The sequence below is a fragment of the Falco punctatus genome, assembly GCF_963210335.1.
Source record: "Falco punctatus genome assembly, chromosome: 13".
NCBI classification, from domain to species: Eukaryota; Metazoa; Chordata; class Aves; order Falconiformes; family Falconidae; genus Falco; species Falco punctatus.
The window spans coordinates 24,982,126-25,001,624 of record NC_137593.1 but is presented as its reverse complement, the minus strand read 5'-3'; the positions used below and the strand labels follow the sequence as shown (position 1 = coordinate 25,001,624).

At 40.8% G+C, this 19,499-nt stretch overlaps 1 protein-coding gene across 2 annotated transcripts in view; it reads right to left on the bottom strand.

The window, feature by feature from the left end:
* The window catches only part of ARHGEF4 (Rho guanine nucleotide exchange factor 4), a 231,792-nt gene that overhangs the window by 200,991 nt on the left and 11,302 nt on the right, over positions 1 to 19,499 (bottom strand). For both annotated transcript variants that reach the window (XM_080409688.1, XM_080409690.1), the window contains exon 2: positions 11,173 to 11,208. In XM_080409688.1, the coding sequence (XP_080265814.1) occupies positions 11,173 to 11,208 (36 nt within the window). The remainder of the gene's footprint in view (positions 1 to 11,172; positions 11,209 to 19,499) is intronic.

Genomic DNA, 19,499 nt, shown 5'->3' with positions numbered 1-19,499 from the left:
TATTCCTGGCCACTCTCCAGTCACTTCCTACCACATGCATTTATGTACACGATTAGAGTTCTTGCAGCCTTTGAATGCAGGCCAGATAATGAGTTCAAAACCTTCATTAAAGCATAATCTCTTCCTTGACTCCCCCAGTCACACACACACACATCCCTGGGCTACCTGATTGCCCTTCCTGCCCAGACGGAGTTAATAACACTCTCCCAGAGCCGATTCCTCTTGCAAGGAACCGCTTGTGTCACATGTGTTCAGGATCAATAGGGACACCCTCTGCACTTGGCCTAATTAGCTGTAATGGAGGGGGAAAGCAAAATCCAAACCATCTGATTTTAATCCTCTGATCTTAATATGAGCAGTTTCACACTAAACCTGCTGGCACCTCCGCCGAAAAGCGTTGGTGCTTAAGAGCCTCTGGATCTTTAACAGTTCCCTGGATCCTTCCACACACCCCCCTTCCCAAACACACAAAGCCTGGTTGGGGGTGTGGATAGGGATTCGTTTTCCTTCCCAATGGTTTTACAGGGCTGTCTTTCTTTGCTTCCCTGCATTTGGAGGCACTAACCATGCCTGGAGTCGTGAGGAGCTTGGGAGTTTCAATGAGAGAGATTTATTGTAGAGATAAAAGAATCCTGTTGGACATCACAGACTGGTGATGATTTTCAGCAGTACTTCTTCATGATATAAGTTGTACTGGAATATGTTTCACTGAGAATGGATTTCTAGTACATTACTTTCATAAAGGATTTTAGTAAATCTCTCTTGAGATTTCAAACACATATGGAAGTTTATCAGTAAAGCATATCCTGTACTTGTCTGCCATGCCTTCTGACTAGAGGTGGGATGAGGATGCTCACATTTGGTTATGTCAAGAATTTTACAACTACATTATGAAGTGATAAAGACATTTAATGGTTTGTATTATTTCAGTTTTTCATGCTGTATTATATGAAAATGTTTCAAGTAAGCTATCCCTAGACATTGACACAACAATTTTTAAATCTACACACATAATTCTGTAATATAGCAACAAAATTCCCTGCTACATAGAGCCTTTAGACAACAAACACGGCAACAGTACTGATAAAGGAAAGCATATTTTTCACTACATGTTTTCAGCAGAACCAAAGGGCATGACTCAGTTTCCCTTCAGTCCTCACAAGCACAAAGGACACTGGCTTGCAGTTTCAGCAATAAAATGGACTCAAGTCCCACACTCACAGAACCACCACAATGAGCCCTTCATTAGCCAGTACTTCCCGTCAGACTGTTAAAGGGGACACAGGTTTACCAAACAGCTAATCCTTGATAATGAAAGGTTTCCAACAAAGCCCTCTTTCCAGGGAGTCTGGGCACTCTCACATTAGCAAGAAGTGAATAGACAAAGTGGTTCAGGAAATGTGCCAAACAGTAGCTCATGCACTCAAACACAAAGACCTGTAGTCTTCAGGGAGCTAAATTAAAAAATACAGTGGTGTTTCAAGTTGTTTCTCATTATCATAGTTACTTTCTTTCATATGATTTTATGAATAGTCTTCAAACTATAAAATATATATTCATTTCTCTCATAAATTTCACTTGTGAATATAAATCAGTTTCTGCACTGCCTTATCCCATTCTCCATGTCAGACGGAGGTTGCCCCTCTTTGCTGTGGGCCTCTTCTGGACAGATGCCACTTTTCTTACTGTCAGTCCCTAAGCAACTGTAACACCACTGACTGCTACCCCTTCATTTCCTCAGGGTTTTGTTTTATTTTGGTATTTAACAGGCCAACAATTGGATCTTTCCCTTTTGGGGTCCATTTTAAGAAGGCTTTGTTTAATCAGATGCAATTAAGCATTTAGGATCCAAGATAAGTATTATCCCTTTAGAACTGTAAAGGCAACGCATATTATTTGGATTTGAGTAAAGAATGTCAGGATTAACATCAAAACATGAAATATAAGGGTTAAGGAAACAGCTTTTATTTCTGACAGAAGGACATGGCAAAACAAACCCAGGGTGGCTGAAGAACCAGTTCATGAGGACAGAGAAGCTGTACAGTGGACAGGCTTGAGTATGGAAGCACAAGGTGTAGATAACCCTCAGCGCACAGCAGAGCTCTGGGAGGGACCATGCCACCCTTGTTCACCTTCCCTGCAGCTGGCAAAGGGGAAGACAACACAGCACGTGTGTGTTCTAACTTCTCGTAGAAGAGAGCAACACACTTCAGTGTACATGAAGCAGCTCTGGCTATTCTTGACTTACCCTTCTATCCCTTTACTTTTTCTCTCCACGGGAATACGAAGGTACTGTGGACTTCACTGGGAGCACCTGTCCCTCAGTCTCATGTGTATGGTGGGGCAGAGAAAGGGAGCTTGTTGGGAGGAAGGTAACAGGTATAACCCAGCATTGAAAACCCTTGAGACAGAACTAGCCTGACACCTGATGGTTCAAGTTCAAGTCTGAGGACAATTGTGCTACTCATGCTGGTTTGTAGACAGATAATTCCACTCCCTATGGCAGTCATTTTAAAGAAATCGCTTTTATGTCGACACCCGTTTGGATGTAATCAGTTTATATTCCAGCAGAACTATCCAGGTCACGAATTCAGCCCTGGAAGCCGCTGGCTGTACCGCCGAAGCGATTCCCTGCGCGCCGGGCCGCCCCGGTGCAGGCAGCCAGCAGAGGGCAAGCTGCCACCGCGCCACCCAGCCCGGGGACCCCGCTGCGGGCCACCGCCTCCCGCCCCACACCCCCCACTCTTCAAACTCTTAGTAAGCAAATACAGCTTGGGGCTGCAGAATGGCAGTGACTCGCCAGTGTCACTGGCGTGGGGAGAGAAAGATGAACCTTTCTCAAGAGTCCCTGCAAATCAGGCTCCTGAAATGACCCCATTGAGTCTATTACCTTTCTGAAAAACATTCTTAGGAGATAAGGTTTGCAACCTTCTCATTTTGTATTTCACTAAACTAAGTCACAAAGACTTGCAGTGGAAGGGTAACAATGAGATCTGCTTGAAGCTATAGGTACTGAAGATCTGAGATCTCTATATGATGCACAAGCAGTTTTCGGGCCGAGCCACCAACCTTAACGTGGTGCTGCTGCTGAAGTGAGGCTTTGCCAGGAATCACATCTACTTTGCCAAGAAAGCTTCAGCTTGTGCAGGAAGGTCACTCCTGTGACATTCTGCCTTTGTAGCAGTCTGTTGATCTGTAGGCTCAATCTGACCCATCACCTTGCTGACCGTTTCCTAGCACAGCGGTAGGTGTGCATGCAGCTTTCAGCTTGCTGCTCTGTCCCCACAGTGAGAGGGGACTGCCATCTCTTGTCAACAGAGAACTGCCAGGAGAGTGCCCCACAACAGCATCCAACCTGCCACTTCCAAGGTGCTCAGAGGCTCCAACTGTTTCATACCATGTCCATCACTGACAGTTAGGGCTGACCTTAACACCAACCACACAGGTATGCCTGCTTCCCCTCTGGCTTGCCCATTTTTTCCCCAGAGCCCTAACAACTCCTCCAGTGAGTCTCACAAACTCAGCTGAAGTGCAGAGGAGCAGCTGAATTCTTCCTTTGTGGCCTCCTTCTGCAAAATGCCTGGGACTTGTATGCTGGAAACCAGCCAGCACTTTTCAGCTTCACATCCCCCCCATGTCCCTTCACTCCCACCCATGAAGCGGACCAGAATTTTGCAATTATCTAAAATGTCTCTACTCATGACAGATGTACAAAACTGCATTAATGTTTTGACTAAACTTGGTACAGCACCTAGTAAAATGAGTAGCTCAGGCTGGTTCAGAACAGCCCACATCCAACCAAGATGAATGTGTCATTGCCCTAAAAGTCCAAGGCAAATAAACAAGACTTGGTTCTTAATTCCTCTACAAGATTCTCTACTTGGGGGAAGAAGCATATAAATCACTTTGAAGATCTAGGGACTATGTTTGGGCGAAGAATGTAAAATAAGGCTTATGCTCAGAGCAGAATAATTTCCACAGTCTTTAAAGCTATGTGAGGTTGAACATTTGCCATATTGGAGTCCTCTCCTTCTTGTTTATTTGTCACAGTAAACCAACTGAACCAAATAAATTATATCATTTTCTCTTTTGGACTAAATGAATGAATAATCCTCATTTGCATTTGGCAGGCTAGCAGACTATTCTCCAGTCTTGACAGATATTGCATATAATGGTCTCTTTTTTTGTTCAGCTCTACTGTCCAAATGTTGAAGGAGTCTTTCCACATTATACTCTGTTACTAAAAGACAAAAGCTAAATTGTAACAGAGGTTTTGCATCTATGCAGCATCCCTGTGCTCTGCTAAACAACAGCTTGTTCCCCAAGAGGCAGAACTGATGAAGCCTGATTTCCTACAGATTTTTGTCCTCTAATATATCCTCTCCACTCACCGCATTAGCTCTGTTCCCACCAGCTCCTCACACATTGCCCTATCAATACATAAATGCTGACTGGCCGGGTGGGGCTTGCCAGTAAAAGCACACATTAGAAGAGTTCCCTCAGTAAAAGCACTAATTTGGACATTCCTCCTTTACTCAAGTGCCAGTGGTCTTGAAAATTTCAGGAAGCTTTGATACTTCTACCTCTTTTAAATTTGGTTAAAAACTGTCAGTATTTTCAAAAGGTACTTGCAGTGAGACAGACATAGATTTCTCAATTGCCTCATTCCCTTAGGAATTAAGCTAAAAACTTACTATAAAAGTGATTCTTCAAGTTCTTTAGGACTGTAAAGATGGTCCTTTGCCATTTCAGAAGTTAGTGTTCACTCTGATACTGGGTACAATTGCATTCCCTCATTGCCTGTTCTGGGATAGTTAGGACTCCCAGTAACACACTCCTTTCACAGATAACGATGAGCTCAGTTTTTCCTTATTATAATTTGAAGTACCTCACATACATGTTATGCAGTCCAAAGTCTCATAAAATGTTTCTTCAGGAAAACCTGGTGAAAATAACGGTTGAATAGCTCCATGTATTTGACTTAAAAAGCAATATATCCTGCAGAATATGCATCTTAATTATGATCCTGAATCTGCACTGAGTCCCCAGTGGAAACTAAGAGTGGATATGAAATTATTCATCAATTTCACCCAACTAAGATATTTCCATTCCTCAGTTTCTGCTTCCCTGAATGCAAACCATAGACCCATTTTATTTTTATTTTAAAGGGAAACTGAAGCTGATAATCTTGAGTCACTGGGATAACAGTCAGAAATTGTAGAATCCACATACAGTACATACTCAGCAGCCTGACTTGCAATGGACCCTGCAACCTAAATCCAAAGCTAGAGGACAAAGTTGGATTTGAAAACATAGTGGAGCACAACTTCCCCAGGGACCTGTTCATTTTGTCACCTGAAAGACAACAGGAATTGAGTTCAGGCAACAAGAAATAAAAGACACTGGACTCCCAAGTTAGCACAGCACTGAGGGGATAAGGGATGTCTTTAAGCCATACACTTTGCCCTCACTGAGGGACACCGAGATGGAAAAATGAACAAATTGGGCCTCCATACTATTGAACAACTGAGCCTTGCTACAAACTCCAGGGAGTGAGAAAACCACCACCAGAAGCAGGCACCTACCATGAAAGAAGTATCTTTACAAGCATGCCAGTGCTTTTTATATAGTGTCTAGCAAAACCACAAATGGAGATGCCAACACTAATATAAAATGGAGATACTGAAATGCACTTTACCCCCACACTGAGCCAGAAGGAGCTAGGCCAGGTTCAACCTGGACGGTTACTGTTTGCATGACCTGCAACACGAGAAAACATTTCACTAATGACTGAAGAAAGCCAGAGCAGCAGTATGTAAAGGAAGGAGCTCTGTGCTCCTCTTGGCCTCACTCCTTGTTCTCCTGACTGTGAGCCCAGGGTTTACAAGCCAGTTTGTACAGGAGGTGATGCCCTGCACCAGGCAGGCAAAGACGACACTGCACAGAAACAGTTATAAAAAAAAACCACAACCAAAAAAAGGCTACAGTGATGCAAACTCAAATGTCATGCTGTAAAAAAGGGCTCACTGTTGAATGCATCTGCCTTATATCTACTGCCTTGAACGGATGCCAAGGAAAAGCCTGGGTTTGAGTCAATCTAAACTGAAAATAGTTATAGGAAATAATATTCTGGGTTGCTTTCAATCTTTGGGATTCATTCACTCCTAAAATAAAGGATAGACATTATATGAGTGTTAGGTTATCTGCATTCAGTTCCTTGCTCTCTCTCAGACTTTCTGAATGATCTTAGGCAAATAATTCACTGTTTCCACGCCTCAGTCTCCTTTTGCTACATCACAAAAGATACTGGAAGACTGAATTCATGGAGAAGGCACTCGGACACCATGGTGATAAGTACTATTAAAAAAAAAAGTTCTATACAAGAAAAGTACAGGCATATTTAAAGGAAAAGCTAATGCCATCCTGACTCTCTACAAACTATGTGTTCTCCTAAAAGGTCTCCTCCTCCAAGCTCTTTTGGGTTTTGCTCTTTACCATAAAAAACCTTTAGCAATTGCAAAGTGAAAAATTATTTATCATTCTGTTTTCCTTCTTTGTAAAGGACATAGTCATCTTCTAACTGCTTCTTTACACTAAAAGTTGACAGTTATCAGAAAGCTAATGGTGAATCTATTACATACCAATGCCGTGTTTAAATTAATTCGGCAAATGACACCAACTCATTCACTTGACTGCAGAGCAAGTACTTAAGTGTAATTGTTGCATGCAACAATTTCACCTGTCATGGGCTAACAAACTCACTCTTTCTACAGCAGCTTTTGAAGTACCAGAATGAAAGCAAGTTCTAACTGCAGACAAATTAATCCTGATTCTATCTTTGCTTTCAGAGCTTGCACTGACAGCAAACAGAGAATAACCAACATTACCCTTCATCAGTTCAGGAGGAAGTACTTGGCACAACTCCAACATGGAAGGCAACAGAGATCTGTTACCTTCATAATCATAAATCAGGTAATAAACACACAAGACAGAATACTAAGTGGGCCTTTTTACTGGTATTTAAGCAAAGACAAAAAACCCAGAAGATAGGATTTGCTGATGCAGGGTAAGAGCTCACCTCTATCTAGTAGAAACATATTTCATTTGTAATGTGAAATGCTGACTTTTGCACAAACCATTCACATAGCCTGCTGCCTGGGGGCAAGGATTACTGAAAATACTCTCTGGCCAGTCATTTTAAAGATAAGTACGTGGCAGTGCCTGAACTGGCAGACCTGATACTAAAGTCGGCATGGCCTCCCATACAATTCTGGGTGCTGGAGTTTTATTACCTCCAGACAGTAGTATATTAAGGTTTTTTTTATGGAGTTTTTAATAGAATGAGGTCCATATGGGTTCAATGACCATAGTTATCTCCAATATGAACAGACTGACTGGTTCAGACCCACACCAAAGTAGTCTGAAAAGTCTGTTAGCCACACGACATACAGTTGCTCTGAGAATCTGCACAGCCATTACTTCGTATCTATGTTCCTTACGGGAGGGATTTGCAAAAATGCAAGAATAACTTTGTCACCAAAAGTCTTCTTGATCTTTCAGAATTTTATTCTACACTCATGAATTTCAAAGAATATTTCCAGTGTAGCAAATGAAATATGAGAACTCATGCTTTGCACCTGCCACTTGTGGAGGTCAGTCCTACAGGTATTTTGACTGTATGACTACACTGCCATGAGATTTTACATAAAGTCTTTCCTCAGTCTCTGTGTATCTTCTTCAAAGTTTGCTGCCAAGACAGAAACACATAGCCTTTCTCCATGAAAAAAAACATGCTTGAAACAAATGCAGGCTTCTCAGTCAACGTAATACATATTCAGGACATCATTACCTATATGAGATGTTTCTGTTCTATTACTTTAAATGTCATTATGCAGCTATAAGGCATAATCTACATAATGAAAATCCAGAAGGAAAATTGTGAACGTACTTTGTGGTTCAATTTCACTGGCCAAATGCATAAAACTACTTAAGAGGCATTTCACAATTCTTTGGAGGTTTTTCACAAAGAGGTCACTGCTCTTTAACCCACTGGCTGTCACTGCACCCTGGAGATGACTCTGCTTCCATAACAACTTACTGCATCCCACAGCACAAGTGGTATGAACAACAAAAATAGGAGATGGAGAGAACAGATGTTTATGCTCCATCAGATAGTCTTCCTGGCAATTGGTGTGAGCTGCTTGGTCCCAACATGCTAACTTACTTTATCTGCTGCAATAGGTAGGAACACATTCAATTCAGTATTTCCTTCTAGGACTGCAATGATTACTACAGGGTAATGTCAATATAAATGGGACAGGAAGAGTTCTGCCTAACAGAGGCATGGGAACAGTATGCTCTCTGCTAACATTTCCTCTGTAATACACTGATGATATTCTCTGATCAAGACATAATATTAGTCCTTCACCTCATCCTTTAAATACATCTCAGGCACATTGAAGACAGCTGAAAGCCAAACTGGACATAAAGAATATCTGTTCTGTTTTAATACAACACCATATCTCAGGGATCCTCTCCATTGAGTAGTAACAAGTCTTTTTGCAGAAAATAGCTAAAAACACTAATTAACACCAGCAGGATGACAACTGACACTGGAAAGTAAGTACTCCCCGACAAACAGGACAGCAGGTGGAGTCACTCTTCTCCTATGCCAGGGACAGCTCCCTCTCTATCAGCCGAGGAACTGTCTGTTGCCCACTTTTACATTAATGCCTGATTTACGCTTCAAACTTTCTCTGGCAGTCTGACAGATCCATTGTGTCACATGCCTTGATCAGAAAGACAGGGATCTGACAGGAAACCCCCCTGGCTAAACAAACCCCAGTCTGCCAGCTTGCCATTTTTCACATCCCTGTCATCACCTCTCTGGCATGTACTAATGACCGGACAAGATTGAATTGCTGGCAATGGTCACAGAGCTGGCTTCTGAACCAGCCCTTGGAGACATGGGCTAAAATCATCAGCACCTGACAAAACCACAGACCAGTCTGTAAGATGAACCAAGATGCGCCAATGCAAGGTGCTAACCAGGTATGGCCTATGTTTTGTTCCATCAACAGTGAATAATGCCATCCACTGCAGGAGTTCCACAGTACTTATGTGTTCTCTGGCTTTCCATTCCCTAGTAATATAGCACTTTGTGTAAAATCAGAGACAGACAGCAGGGTCTGCTCTCCATGCAAACACAGCTCCTCCTTCAAGTGCTAAGGGCAGGAGAGGAAAAGATGCTCACCTTCACTGAGGTAATAACTTCTGCTGTGCTTTGACTTGCATAGTTGACTCTGCTCCCAGACAGAAGCATCTAGCTTGAATTAGTGATGATTTAAATCCAAGCCAAGGGACAAGCAGGATAAAGCTTGAAAGCTGTTGACTTTCAATCCTCTTACTACAATTACTACCCATCAACTGCAAGTTCAGCTCTTCTAATGGAGTCACTCTGTAAGGTAGATTGTCACAGCCCAGTGCAGTTCCTGCTCTTTCGACAGGGCACTAACTTGAACTGAGTAGTGTAACGGAGGTAAGCATTGTGTTCTCTGCAAACGGCTTTTCTTTTACCCATCTGTCTCTTAGCTCCAGCTGCCTGCTCCCCTCCTTTGAGGCCTCGGACCTTGCCTTTTTGATCTGTAATCTCTGCTATGATTTTTAATGATATACTTACAATCAAAGCAACCAATCAAGCTAGCCAAAACAATTTCTTTAGTCTTTTCTATCTGTCTATGTATCTGGCATCTATTCTAATAAAGTCAAGTGTTTAGACTTCTGTATTTATCTCACACTTCTCTACTGCTGTGTTGACTGAATACATCCTTAAGTGGACAAATGACATTTAAAAGAAGAGACTTTGTTATGATTTTTGCCAAACCTCACAGACCTCCCCTTTTGTGTTAGGGAAGAGGAACAGACTGTGTAATGTATGTGGGTGTACTCTGAGCCGAGCATGCCAGAAGCCAAGGGCTTGCGGGATGTTTTCAGTCCTTCATGAGCCTCCCTGTTTATTTGCTTGTGAATAGCATGGAATATGAAACCATGGCTCTCCACTTTTGTGCAAAAGTTCAGACAGGTCAGCTACAGCTGTGTAAAAGATGTGGGTTTTTTCTTCAGCCACAGGACACCACAGCTCAGTGTAACTAATGCAACCTGCATAAGTCAAATACAACAAACACTTCAAGTGCGCAGCTAGCAATCACTAGAAATATCCCAGAAATCAAAAGTGCAAACCTGGTATAAACAAAAATCTGGCAGAGGGGAAATTACCTCCTTTTCAAAGACTGTTTTGACATCTGACAACGAACTATTCAGATCCTGAAAGGGAAACTCATTTCCATCCCAGTACTCTGTCCTCTTGAGAGCCTGGGATGGGGGGTTGTATGGGTTGAAAAAGGAAGAGACTGAAAAATGACACAAATAGGGGGAGTAACCTTCCAGGGATAATCAATGGTTTCATAATGAGCAACTGACTCTACTGAATATTGATTAGCTAGCACTGGCAAGGCTCAGCTCGGAGGAGGTCAGCACTCCTGCCAGCTGCCTTGTGTGAACACAAAGGAGGCCTCAGCAAAAGGCAAATTGTAAATGGCAGGTTTTATATGAGAGGCACCATTCAGGCCCTTGGTAGAGGAAAAAACCCCTAGAAGTATGGCCACAGCACTAGCAAGCACAAAGCATCAGCAGTCCTGCTAACTTTTGTTATTACACTGTGCTATGAAGCGCAATCCCAGGTTTGCCCCAATAAACTTGTTTTAAAGATTATAATTTGCAAATATGCAAGATACTAGGAGTTGCCACAGGTTCCTCTTCCCTAAAGATTTCGCAGACATGTGAAGTGTGGTGCTTTCACAGACATCTGCCCTCAGAAGCTTTGTCCAATGTTACACCTCACTACACGCAGTACGTTTCAAGGTGATACCATATGCTGATACCTAGGCCAGCTCTAAGCGTATGTCATGCACTTGCAGCACAGCTGTGTATTAGTACTCTATCCCTCTCACAGTACATTCTGTTCCTACTTTCCCATTCAATAAATATGATTTTAGGTTTTTAGTATACTTTTTTCTATAAATACTTAGAGATTAGTTTTACAATTACAGCCATTGGTAGATACACACAGAACTTACACTGCTGCGGAAATTAGGTATTAAAAGGTTATCCTACCTTTTTAGAAGCAGAGAGTCTTTTCTCATAGGCTTTCTGTGGAAGAGAAATTGTGACAGTCAGGGAAGAGAGATCTGGAAACTGTTGTTTTTTTAAAAAAAGAGAAAAGTTCCAGTTCCTGCCTGGTGTAACTCATCTGACTTCAGTGGGGCTGTCCCAGGGTAGATTTGTCCCTCTTTCTTTGCCAAAAAGAGAACAACAGGAGCCAGCCAAAGGCATCTGCTTTTGCATTTCCTCAGTGAATCTGTTCATTATACTCTCATGATAGAGAATCTGTAAACAAAGGCACTTCATGATGTTGCATTGTGCTATCCATAATTACATTGTATATGCTTCATCAGTATACATGCTTCAGGGCACACTGCAAAAGCTTTTTATGTATTCAGGACTTTCTGAAAGGGTGGGTTAAATGAAGAGAGGGGAAAGCTAACAGTTAAAACAGAAAAGAAAAACCTAACAGTTACTTAGACAGGAGTTCCGCATAAGAGGGAGGAGAGGAGGCTTTATATACACACACTGCAGAAAAAAGACACTAGTAATACTCCAGCCTAGCAGTATCCCAGTTAGTTTGTATGCTTTAATACTTTCACTTACTCTCTCACTTTAAGATTACAAGCCCTCTAATACAGTAATCAGATTTTCATGTGAGACTACTGGATAAACCTCAGCCTGGATGGGGAGTCAGAAGATTTTTTGTAAAACAAAAAGTTCAGTTTGGAAGCGCTCTGAGGCTAACTTTATACAAATGGCCAAACTGCTCTGACTTCAGAGTGGTGTGTGAGGTGTAACTCCACTTATGCTTGGGAGCATTTGAAAATTCTAGTGTCAAATCATAAGTGAGTCCTAAATTCTTTAATGCTTAGCAGATTAGCTTAAAGTGATTGACAATATATGGTGCAAGTAATTTTGTCTCTGAGAAGCAATTCTGTTTATCTTGCAAGCATTTACTGCTCCCACTAACATAGTCTTGGATGTAATAAAGTCCAGCAGGAATATATAACACTTCTGCTGAGAGCTTTGCTTTCAGAGAACCAGAATCTGCCACCAGAAGATGTATGATTCACATTCTCTCTAGAAGTATTTGTGTTTTAAAAGAACTTGGGGGGCAAAAAAATCCTTAGATAACCAAAAGCCAGATGGGCAGGGGAAGCAGGCATTCGAGGGCTGGAAGCTTGAGACTGGTCTGGGAATAGAAGCACGGACAGAGGTAGCAAGCAAGGGTGAACAAGCAGAATGAGAAGTTTTAAAGCTGCTCTGTGCAGATGGTGGGCCTTCATCTTACAGGGGTTGGTGGAGAAACAAGAGTTTTGTGGCAAATTCTACCTTGTGTTACCTGTGTGCACATATAGCGTATTCTGCTGCAAAATCACAAACTTAGGTTTGGTTGGTTTTTAATAGAAGTAATTCTTTGGAAGGAAAAAGGGAGAATAGAATGTGACCTATATCAAAATATAGTGAAAATGTCACTCAACGATGTCAAATTGTTTTAAATGCTATATTTCATGGTGGACTATGGAACAAAAGTTTCAAAGTGCATATATCAAGGCAGCATTTGAGTAGTTTAACAGAAAACTGAAAGATTTCTAAACTGTGCAATCCCACTTTTTAAAAAAATTAACTCCATATCCCAAGTTTTTTCCTATTGTTGATGACTTCTCTGCTAGAGATCATAAAATGAAAGGCTCAGGCAGTTCTTTTCTGAACACTTGTTACATAAAGGTAAAAACTGTCAGTCTTGTGTTACTGCAGGAGTATTTACAGATGAGAAGTTACAGCTAAACAGTAGCTCCTTCTGCTAGAAAGGACTGGACGTAGATTTTGCCTTAATCACTGCTCAAGTGACAATGGACACAAGGTATTGAGGAGCAGCCAGTGATGACTATGTCAAAGTAACCTACCCATTTCTCACTAAAAAAACAGAGCCAAAAAGTCTGCCTCACCTGAGCCCCAGGGTTTAGCATCTTACAAAGCACATCCCAGTATCTCTTAACAGGAACTGGCTCTGAAGGAAGCGATTACATGGCAACCCTTTAAAACCCTGCCATAAGAGCTCTAGACCTACTTCTGATATTATTTAAAAGGTGCTTGCATTTATTTCCCAGTCATCTTATTCATGAGTTTTCCTTTCACAGACAGGAAAGAAAGCCAGAAAAGGGCATGAACAGACATTACCATGTCAGAAAACTCCCAGCCAAGCATAATCGTTTCATGCAAATTCAGAAAGGCTGGAGACTTGTTCCGCTGAAGTTTCAAAGTTGTGCAATTCAGTGTAACAAAGAGGAAAGGATACTCAATGTAGTAAAATAATAATATACTACCACTTTGCAGCAAAATATAGTCAGTCCATAACAGCTTTTTTAAAGGCCCTCCCAGCATTTATAACAATAAATTATTATATCAATAATTAATAACATCTTACCTAGTTATTCAACTCCACAGATGTCAAAATCTTTAGCAAAGAAAGGACCATCCTTTGCTTATTTTGTGTTATCTAAGGCTTGACCCTGCAATCAGGGCAGGTGGCCATATTGTGACTACTGGCACAAAGAAATCCATACAGCTGCAGGAACCAACATTTGGCTTCTGCAAGAAATCTTCCCTACTCCTTGCACTACACAGAACAGAACTGAGAAACCTTTCAGACTTATGTGAAGGAATCTACTTCTACAGGTCAAAAGGTATTTAAGGGTTAATCTTTTAAAAATTCCTTTGGACTAATTAAACAAGAAGTAATGCTTAGGAAGAGTGCCAATGTGTACCCTTCGGAATTATCGCAGCTTTCTCCAGAGCCTTAGTGTAGCCCCAGAAGTGAGTTCTGAACAAAACTACCTGAGGAAAACTTCATGAGACCCACATGTTGCCTCATCAACTTTGAGGTTTAGATGTATGGATTTGTCTATAATGACCATCTGGCTGAACCAGAACCTAAGTAAGCCATCCATGACAAGTATACAATGCTCACCATTTCTGTCCACTACCAGGATGCCATGACTAGATGTGCTCTGCAAGTGCTACATCAGTTAAAAGTACAGCAGGCTCCATTCACAGCACTTCAGGCAAAAGCTTCACGCTGGGCAAATCTAGGCCTGGGCCACAATGAAGGCTGAAATACAAAGTTGCATGCAGCCAAAGTGCTATGCTTCGGGTGGCTTGGGATCAAGCTCATCCTGATTTACATCCAAACCATATACCATTTCAGGCTTGCCTGAAACTTTGCCAAACTGTTGCTGAAGGGTTCACAAACTTCAGTGAACTTGTCCTGAACTTTGCATTGGAAATGAAAAAGTAAAATAAAACTTTCAAGTTGAAGGTTCTGCCTTAAAACATTTTGCCCTTCTCCAATACTGCTGTCTTACAAAACAATAATCAGTCTTCTATTCTACACAGTGATCCCAAACCCCATTCCTCATACACACTTTCCCAGATTTCCTTTTCTATATATCTAAGGACTTCTCCCACCTCATCAGCTTCACGGAAACCATGATCTTTAAGATGAGGAAGATCCCCAGGTACAGAAACACTGTAGGTTATGCATAATTCTTTCACTCACAAGAGTAAAATCCCTCCAGCCCAAAAAGCTTACCTTAAGTAATAATAACACCACATTCTTAAAGATTTTTCAAGGCCAAATGAAAAGTTGCTTTATATTTTTAAGGCAAGTCATCGTCCTGACAGTGGAAGTAATTCCAGGTTTAAACTCAGATTCCATAACGTTATTTATTAGTCTGCTATATACATAGCCCTTTGTTATTTACCATAAGTTATGGCAGATTTGAATCTTTCCAACAGCAAGTGCCCCACTGCTTCTCAGGATGAGTGCACATTCTTGTCAGTGGGGTACTTCCCCTCAGTTTTAGCATTTATTTTTAACACACTCAAACCCTCCATCTTAAAACCAACACTTGCAGGCCTGGGGAGCTTTAAGGTAAACTGCAAAGCACTTTTGTAAAGATGACAAGAAGGGAGAGTGAACCATCTGTTACTATACATAATTTCTGAAGTTCTGTTTCAATAAATAGTGTTTAATTTAAAGCAAAATCAGTTTATCCTTGAACAATGACACTTCCTGAAACTTGTTCTAGAACATCCTTCAACACTATCCACTCTTCTCCATACTAATTTTTAACTTGTTCTAATTGGAACCCTCTTTCTTTATGTAACTTCCCTTTTTTTACATAGAATTACCATTTTTGTAGTGGCAGTATTAAGCCATTTCAAAATTTAGCTTACAAAAACCTCACTCTGATATTCTGAAAATAAAAACAAAATAAAAAAAACACTACTAACTTCTTCTAAACAATTTCACATTATCAAGGATTGCATATTTGAAAACAAATGAAGTTATAAGATTCTAGAAAAACAGATTTTGGATTCTGCACACTTCTATGTCTATAAACCATTGCATATTCACTTTTTGAGTTTTGCACTTAACCTGAAGAACCAGCAAGGAAAAATAGTTCCTGTCTCTAACCTTTTCTTTTTCATCTGATGATAACCCACTCCATCTGTTTCTCAAGGAATAGCAAAGTGATAAATGGAACATAACATGTAGATAACCATGAGTCACTGAGGCTTCTCCTCTGACCTACTGAAACAATGATTTCTTCCTGATAATTTAAGTCTTCCCTGAATCTTTCCATGTTTGGTATATATATTACACAGGTCCTGACCTCACCTAGGTAGGTTTGGTTTCCTCAGGAAGACTTTGACAGCTAATGAGAATGTGGTACAGTCCCATGCTCTTGTGGCAATAACAGTTTAAGGAAATTCCAGCTGACCAACATTCATGCCTGTTTCTGTGCAAGCATGTGACTGTACTCTGAAATATGGCACTTCCGTGGAAGTGAAAGTTAACTGGGGCAAGTGGAAGAGATTAGGTTTTCAGACATGTCCACTCCTTGACTTGTTTCATTGTGCTTCCCACTAAAAGTTGTGTTGCTAGAAGTACGTGCTTGGGGGGGAGAAATGGATTAATAAACAAGCAGTTAGGGGTTGGAACTACTCAAAGCATGAGTACCACCAAAAAAAACCACACTTAAAAGCCAAAAACAGTTGCAAAAGCTTCTCCACAATGTCCTACCATTTTTTTTTATCACACATCTCTAAAATTAATCTGAAAACTCAAATGTTTCTTTCATTTTAGATGCTTTTAACTTACAAATTGCAGATGTCACATTTCAGTTCTTTCCTGCTAACAAGCAGGCCTTCTCCTCTTGCACGTATTTGTAATGTAGTGATAGCTACAGGTCACTTCCCAAATTGGAGACTTGCTATACGAGGCACATAGGCTCATTCTTCCAAATATCTGTGTACTTCCTGGTGGAAATAAGCAAGTATTCCCATAAGATGAAGAACTGATGCAGAGATGAGGCAGTTTATCCAAGGCCATATTGGGAGGTTCAAGCAGAAACAGGAGTGAACACAGATATTCAGTGTCTTCACACAGGGTTGCACACATTTCTCAGTCTGGAAAGGATGAGATCTACTATGTTAGAAGCGTGAAGCTGGTTTAGCAGACACAGTAAGATAGTGTTGTTGGGACATACATTGACCCACAGCACAGATTTCTGGAAGTCAGGGTTTGTACAAACATTGTTTCCAGCCAGGCTGTTGTTCCCCTGGGGATCCCTGTTATTGGCCCCCAACACAAAACCCCATCACTCTTGCACAAGTTTTCTGAACAAAAGACAGTGAAGTCAGAGGTGTCATTCTCTTAGGGCTAACAGATATTTGGAAGTAAACAGGATGAAAAAGAGCACATGTCCATGAAAACAAAGATGTATGCAGAGTCCTAGTTTCAGTAAGACTGGAAATACCATGAGATCATACAGATCACTTTTTTTTTTAATTATTGCTACCATGTGTTGCCATCCTCACCGCTCTAATAAAAAGCTACTCAAGCTCTTAGCTTTCTAAATTGCAATGATATGCTGCAAGAAACAGTGGCAATTCAACAGGCAGCTGTCCTCTCCACAGCAGAGCAGCAAACCTAGGTTTTCTCAACAATGTGAAACATTCCACCATTTATGACCATTGAAGTTCCCAGGATGTCTTGTGTGCAGATTTGTTCTGGGAGTCTTTGCTTGCCTCCACCAGCATAAATGCAATTTATTTTTATTTTTTTGGGGGGAGGCTTTCGTCTGCTTCCAATGCATTTTGCTGATGCCTGTCCCCCCACACTCTCTTTGCTGGGCATCCTGGCTAGTTATTTATATGGGATGTGAAATAAAAGCCTGCACTTCCCAGATGAGCACCGCTATACTCATGCTGTTTAGAATTTTTATTTGGCATAAGCAAAGAACAAAGTCAGTCCCACAGCCATTATAATCAGCATCTTTAACAAGTTGATCCAAGCTCTAAAACACGTGCAAGATGATGGACAATTCCAAGGATGAAAGATTTATTGTTTGAGAACTTTCCATTGCAAACTGATATTTCGGTTTTCCTGTGCAGTTATAGCATCTGAAAAGCTTTTTTAAATCGGACATTTATGCAGTCACTTGCCTCCAGGAGCTGGGACTTTAAGGGAAAAAATTCCAATTTGAGAACTTTAATTGCCAACACTGTAAAAGCTATTTTCTCTTGAGCACTGACAATATTATTTCTTCCACATTCTAGTTTACCACCCACATGCTTCTCACCACACCTTAAGGGCCTGGTCTCTTTTTCAACAGGGAGAGACGGGCTACCAAACTGTACTAGGATTGTCCATTTTGCCAATAGGATTATAGCAAATATCATCAAAAAACCCCACTTATTCATTTGGAGACAGCATTAATCCCTTCTGCTTGCCCCACCCCGTAACTTTCTGTTTGAGCACAAAAGCTATCTGTCTGTTTTGGCAGCAGAGAAATATTTTAAAAATGTTTCCAAATACTAGGAGGTTTTTCCCCCCTTTTCAGTTTAGTTCTGCAGGAACACAGAGACAAAAAGCATAACAAAGACTATTACATTCCGTCTCATTTAATTAATATAGGGCATTTATATTGCTTTCTGGGGTATAACATCAAATATAATTATCAGCAAATGGTGAAAATAAGGAAGGAGCTATTAATAAAGCTGTACCATTTATGCTGTTAGTTTTGTGCATCATACAGTGTCACCATAGTGCATCACTAATCATTATGTAAGATTTTAGTAACTAACATTGCAACACAATTTACTAGCCCAGTTTTCCAGATGATGTCCAAGGGATAGATTAATATCACCTGTACAATGTAAGTGGATGTAATGCTGACCTCTGACTTAGTGGGTCTCACATATTAACAGAGAGTCAACTGGAATGGCTGAAGACAACAGCAATGCAGACTTCAGTTTACGTTAACACATCTGGACATTAAGAACAGTGTTCAGGGTGGCAGATTCACATCCTGCTGTGCTGCCCCTGCAGCATAAGCAGTATCTGCTGGCAGAGTGTGGATAGGAAAATTTGGAGAGGTAAACATGGACAGACATTTCTTGAAAATCTGCCTGTGAACTTGTGTCTGTGCTCAGTGCTTGCATCTGAACTATGGTAAATAATTCTGCCTTGATTCCTTTATTACCTGGAAGTTCTCTAAACCCCAACACTACAGTCTCATCTATTGCATAAGGACACAAAAGGTGAGCTACCAAGGTTTATCCTACCATTTTCTTTTGCTAGAATCAAAATGACAGTCCACTTATAATGACCCTAATCAAAATTAGGCTATTTTCTCTAATCTACAGATTAATCCACTTATTACATCCAAAAGCAAAGCTGAGAGTTAAAGAACAAAACCGGCTTTTGACTAAGGAAAAAATGCAATATATATGTTAAAACTCAATGTAAAGTGATAGCTTGCTTTTTTTTAATTATTCATATTATTCTACATATTTTTTTACAGGAATTGGGGCAGTATAATTGAAGGTTGATAGCCCTACAAAGAATGGCTTTTTCACACCAAGACACACTCTTCCTCAGTGCAAATGCAAGCTTCCAAATAAGTTAGTCAAGTGTGTGGAAAAAATGCATTTGTTGATATTTGGAAGCTCAAATTTTGTTTCACTTCTTGTTCCTGAATGGCAGAGTGATCTACCTAACTTTTAAAATTGCCCTGCCCAAGCATTTTTGTGGTTATTTAGATATTGTGCTATCTGGCAGCATCTTATTCAAGGCTTACTTTAATGATGCAGCTGTAACACCACAAATTCCTCAATACTTGCCAATTTTCCTCCAGTTTTGTAAATAATCACACTTGGAGTGCCATACTCGAAGCATCAGGTGAGAGATTTTGTTTCTGTCCAGCACCAACTCTGCTTTTCCTCCATCAGAAAACACCAGGACAAAAAAAAAAAAAAAAATACAG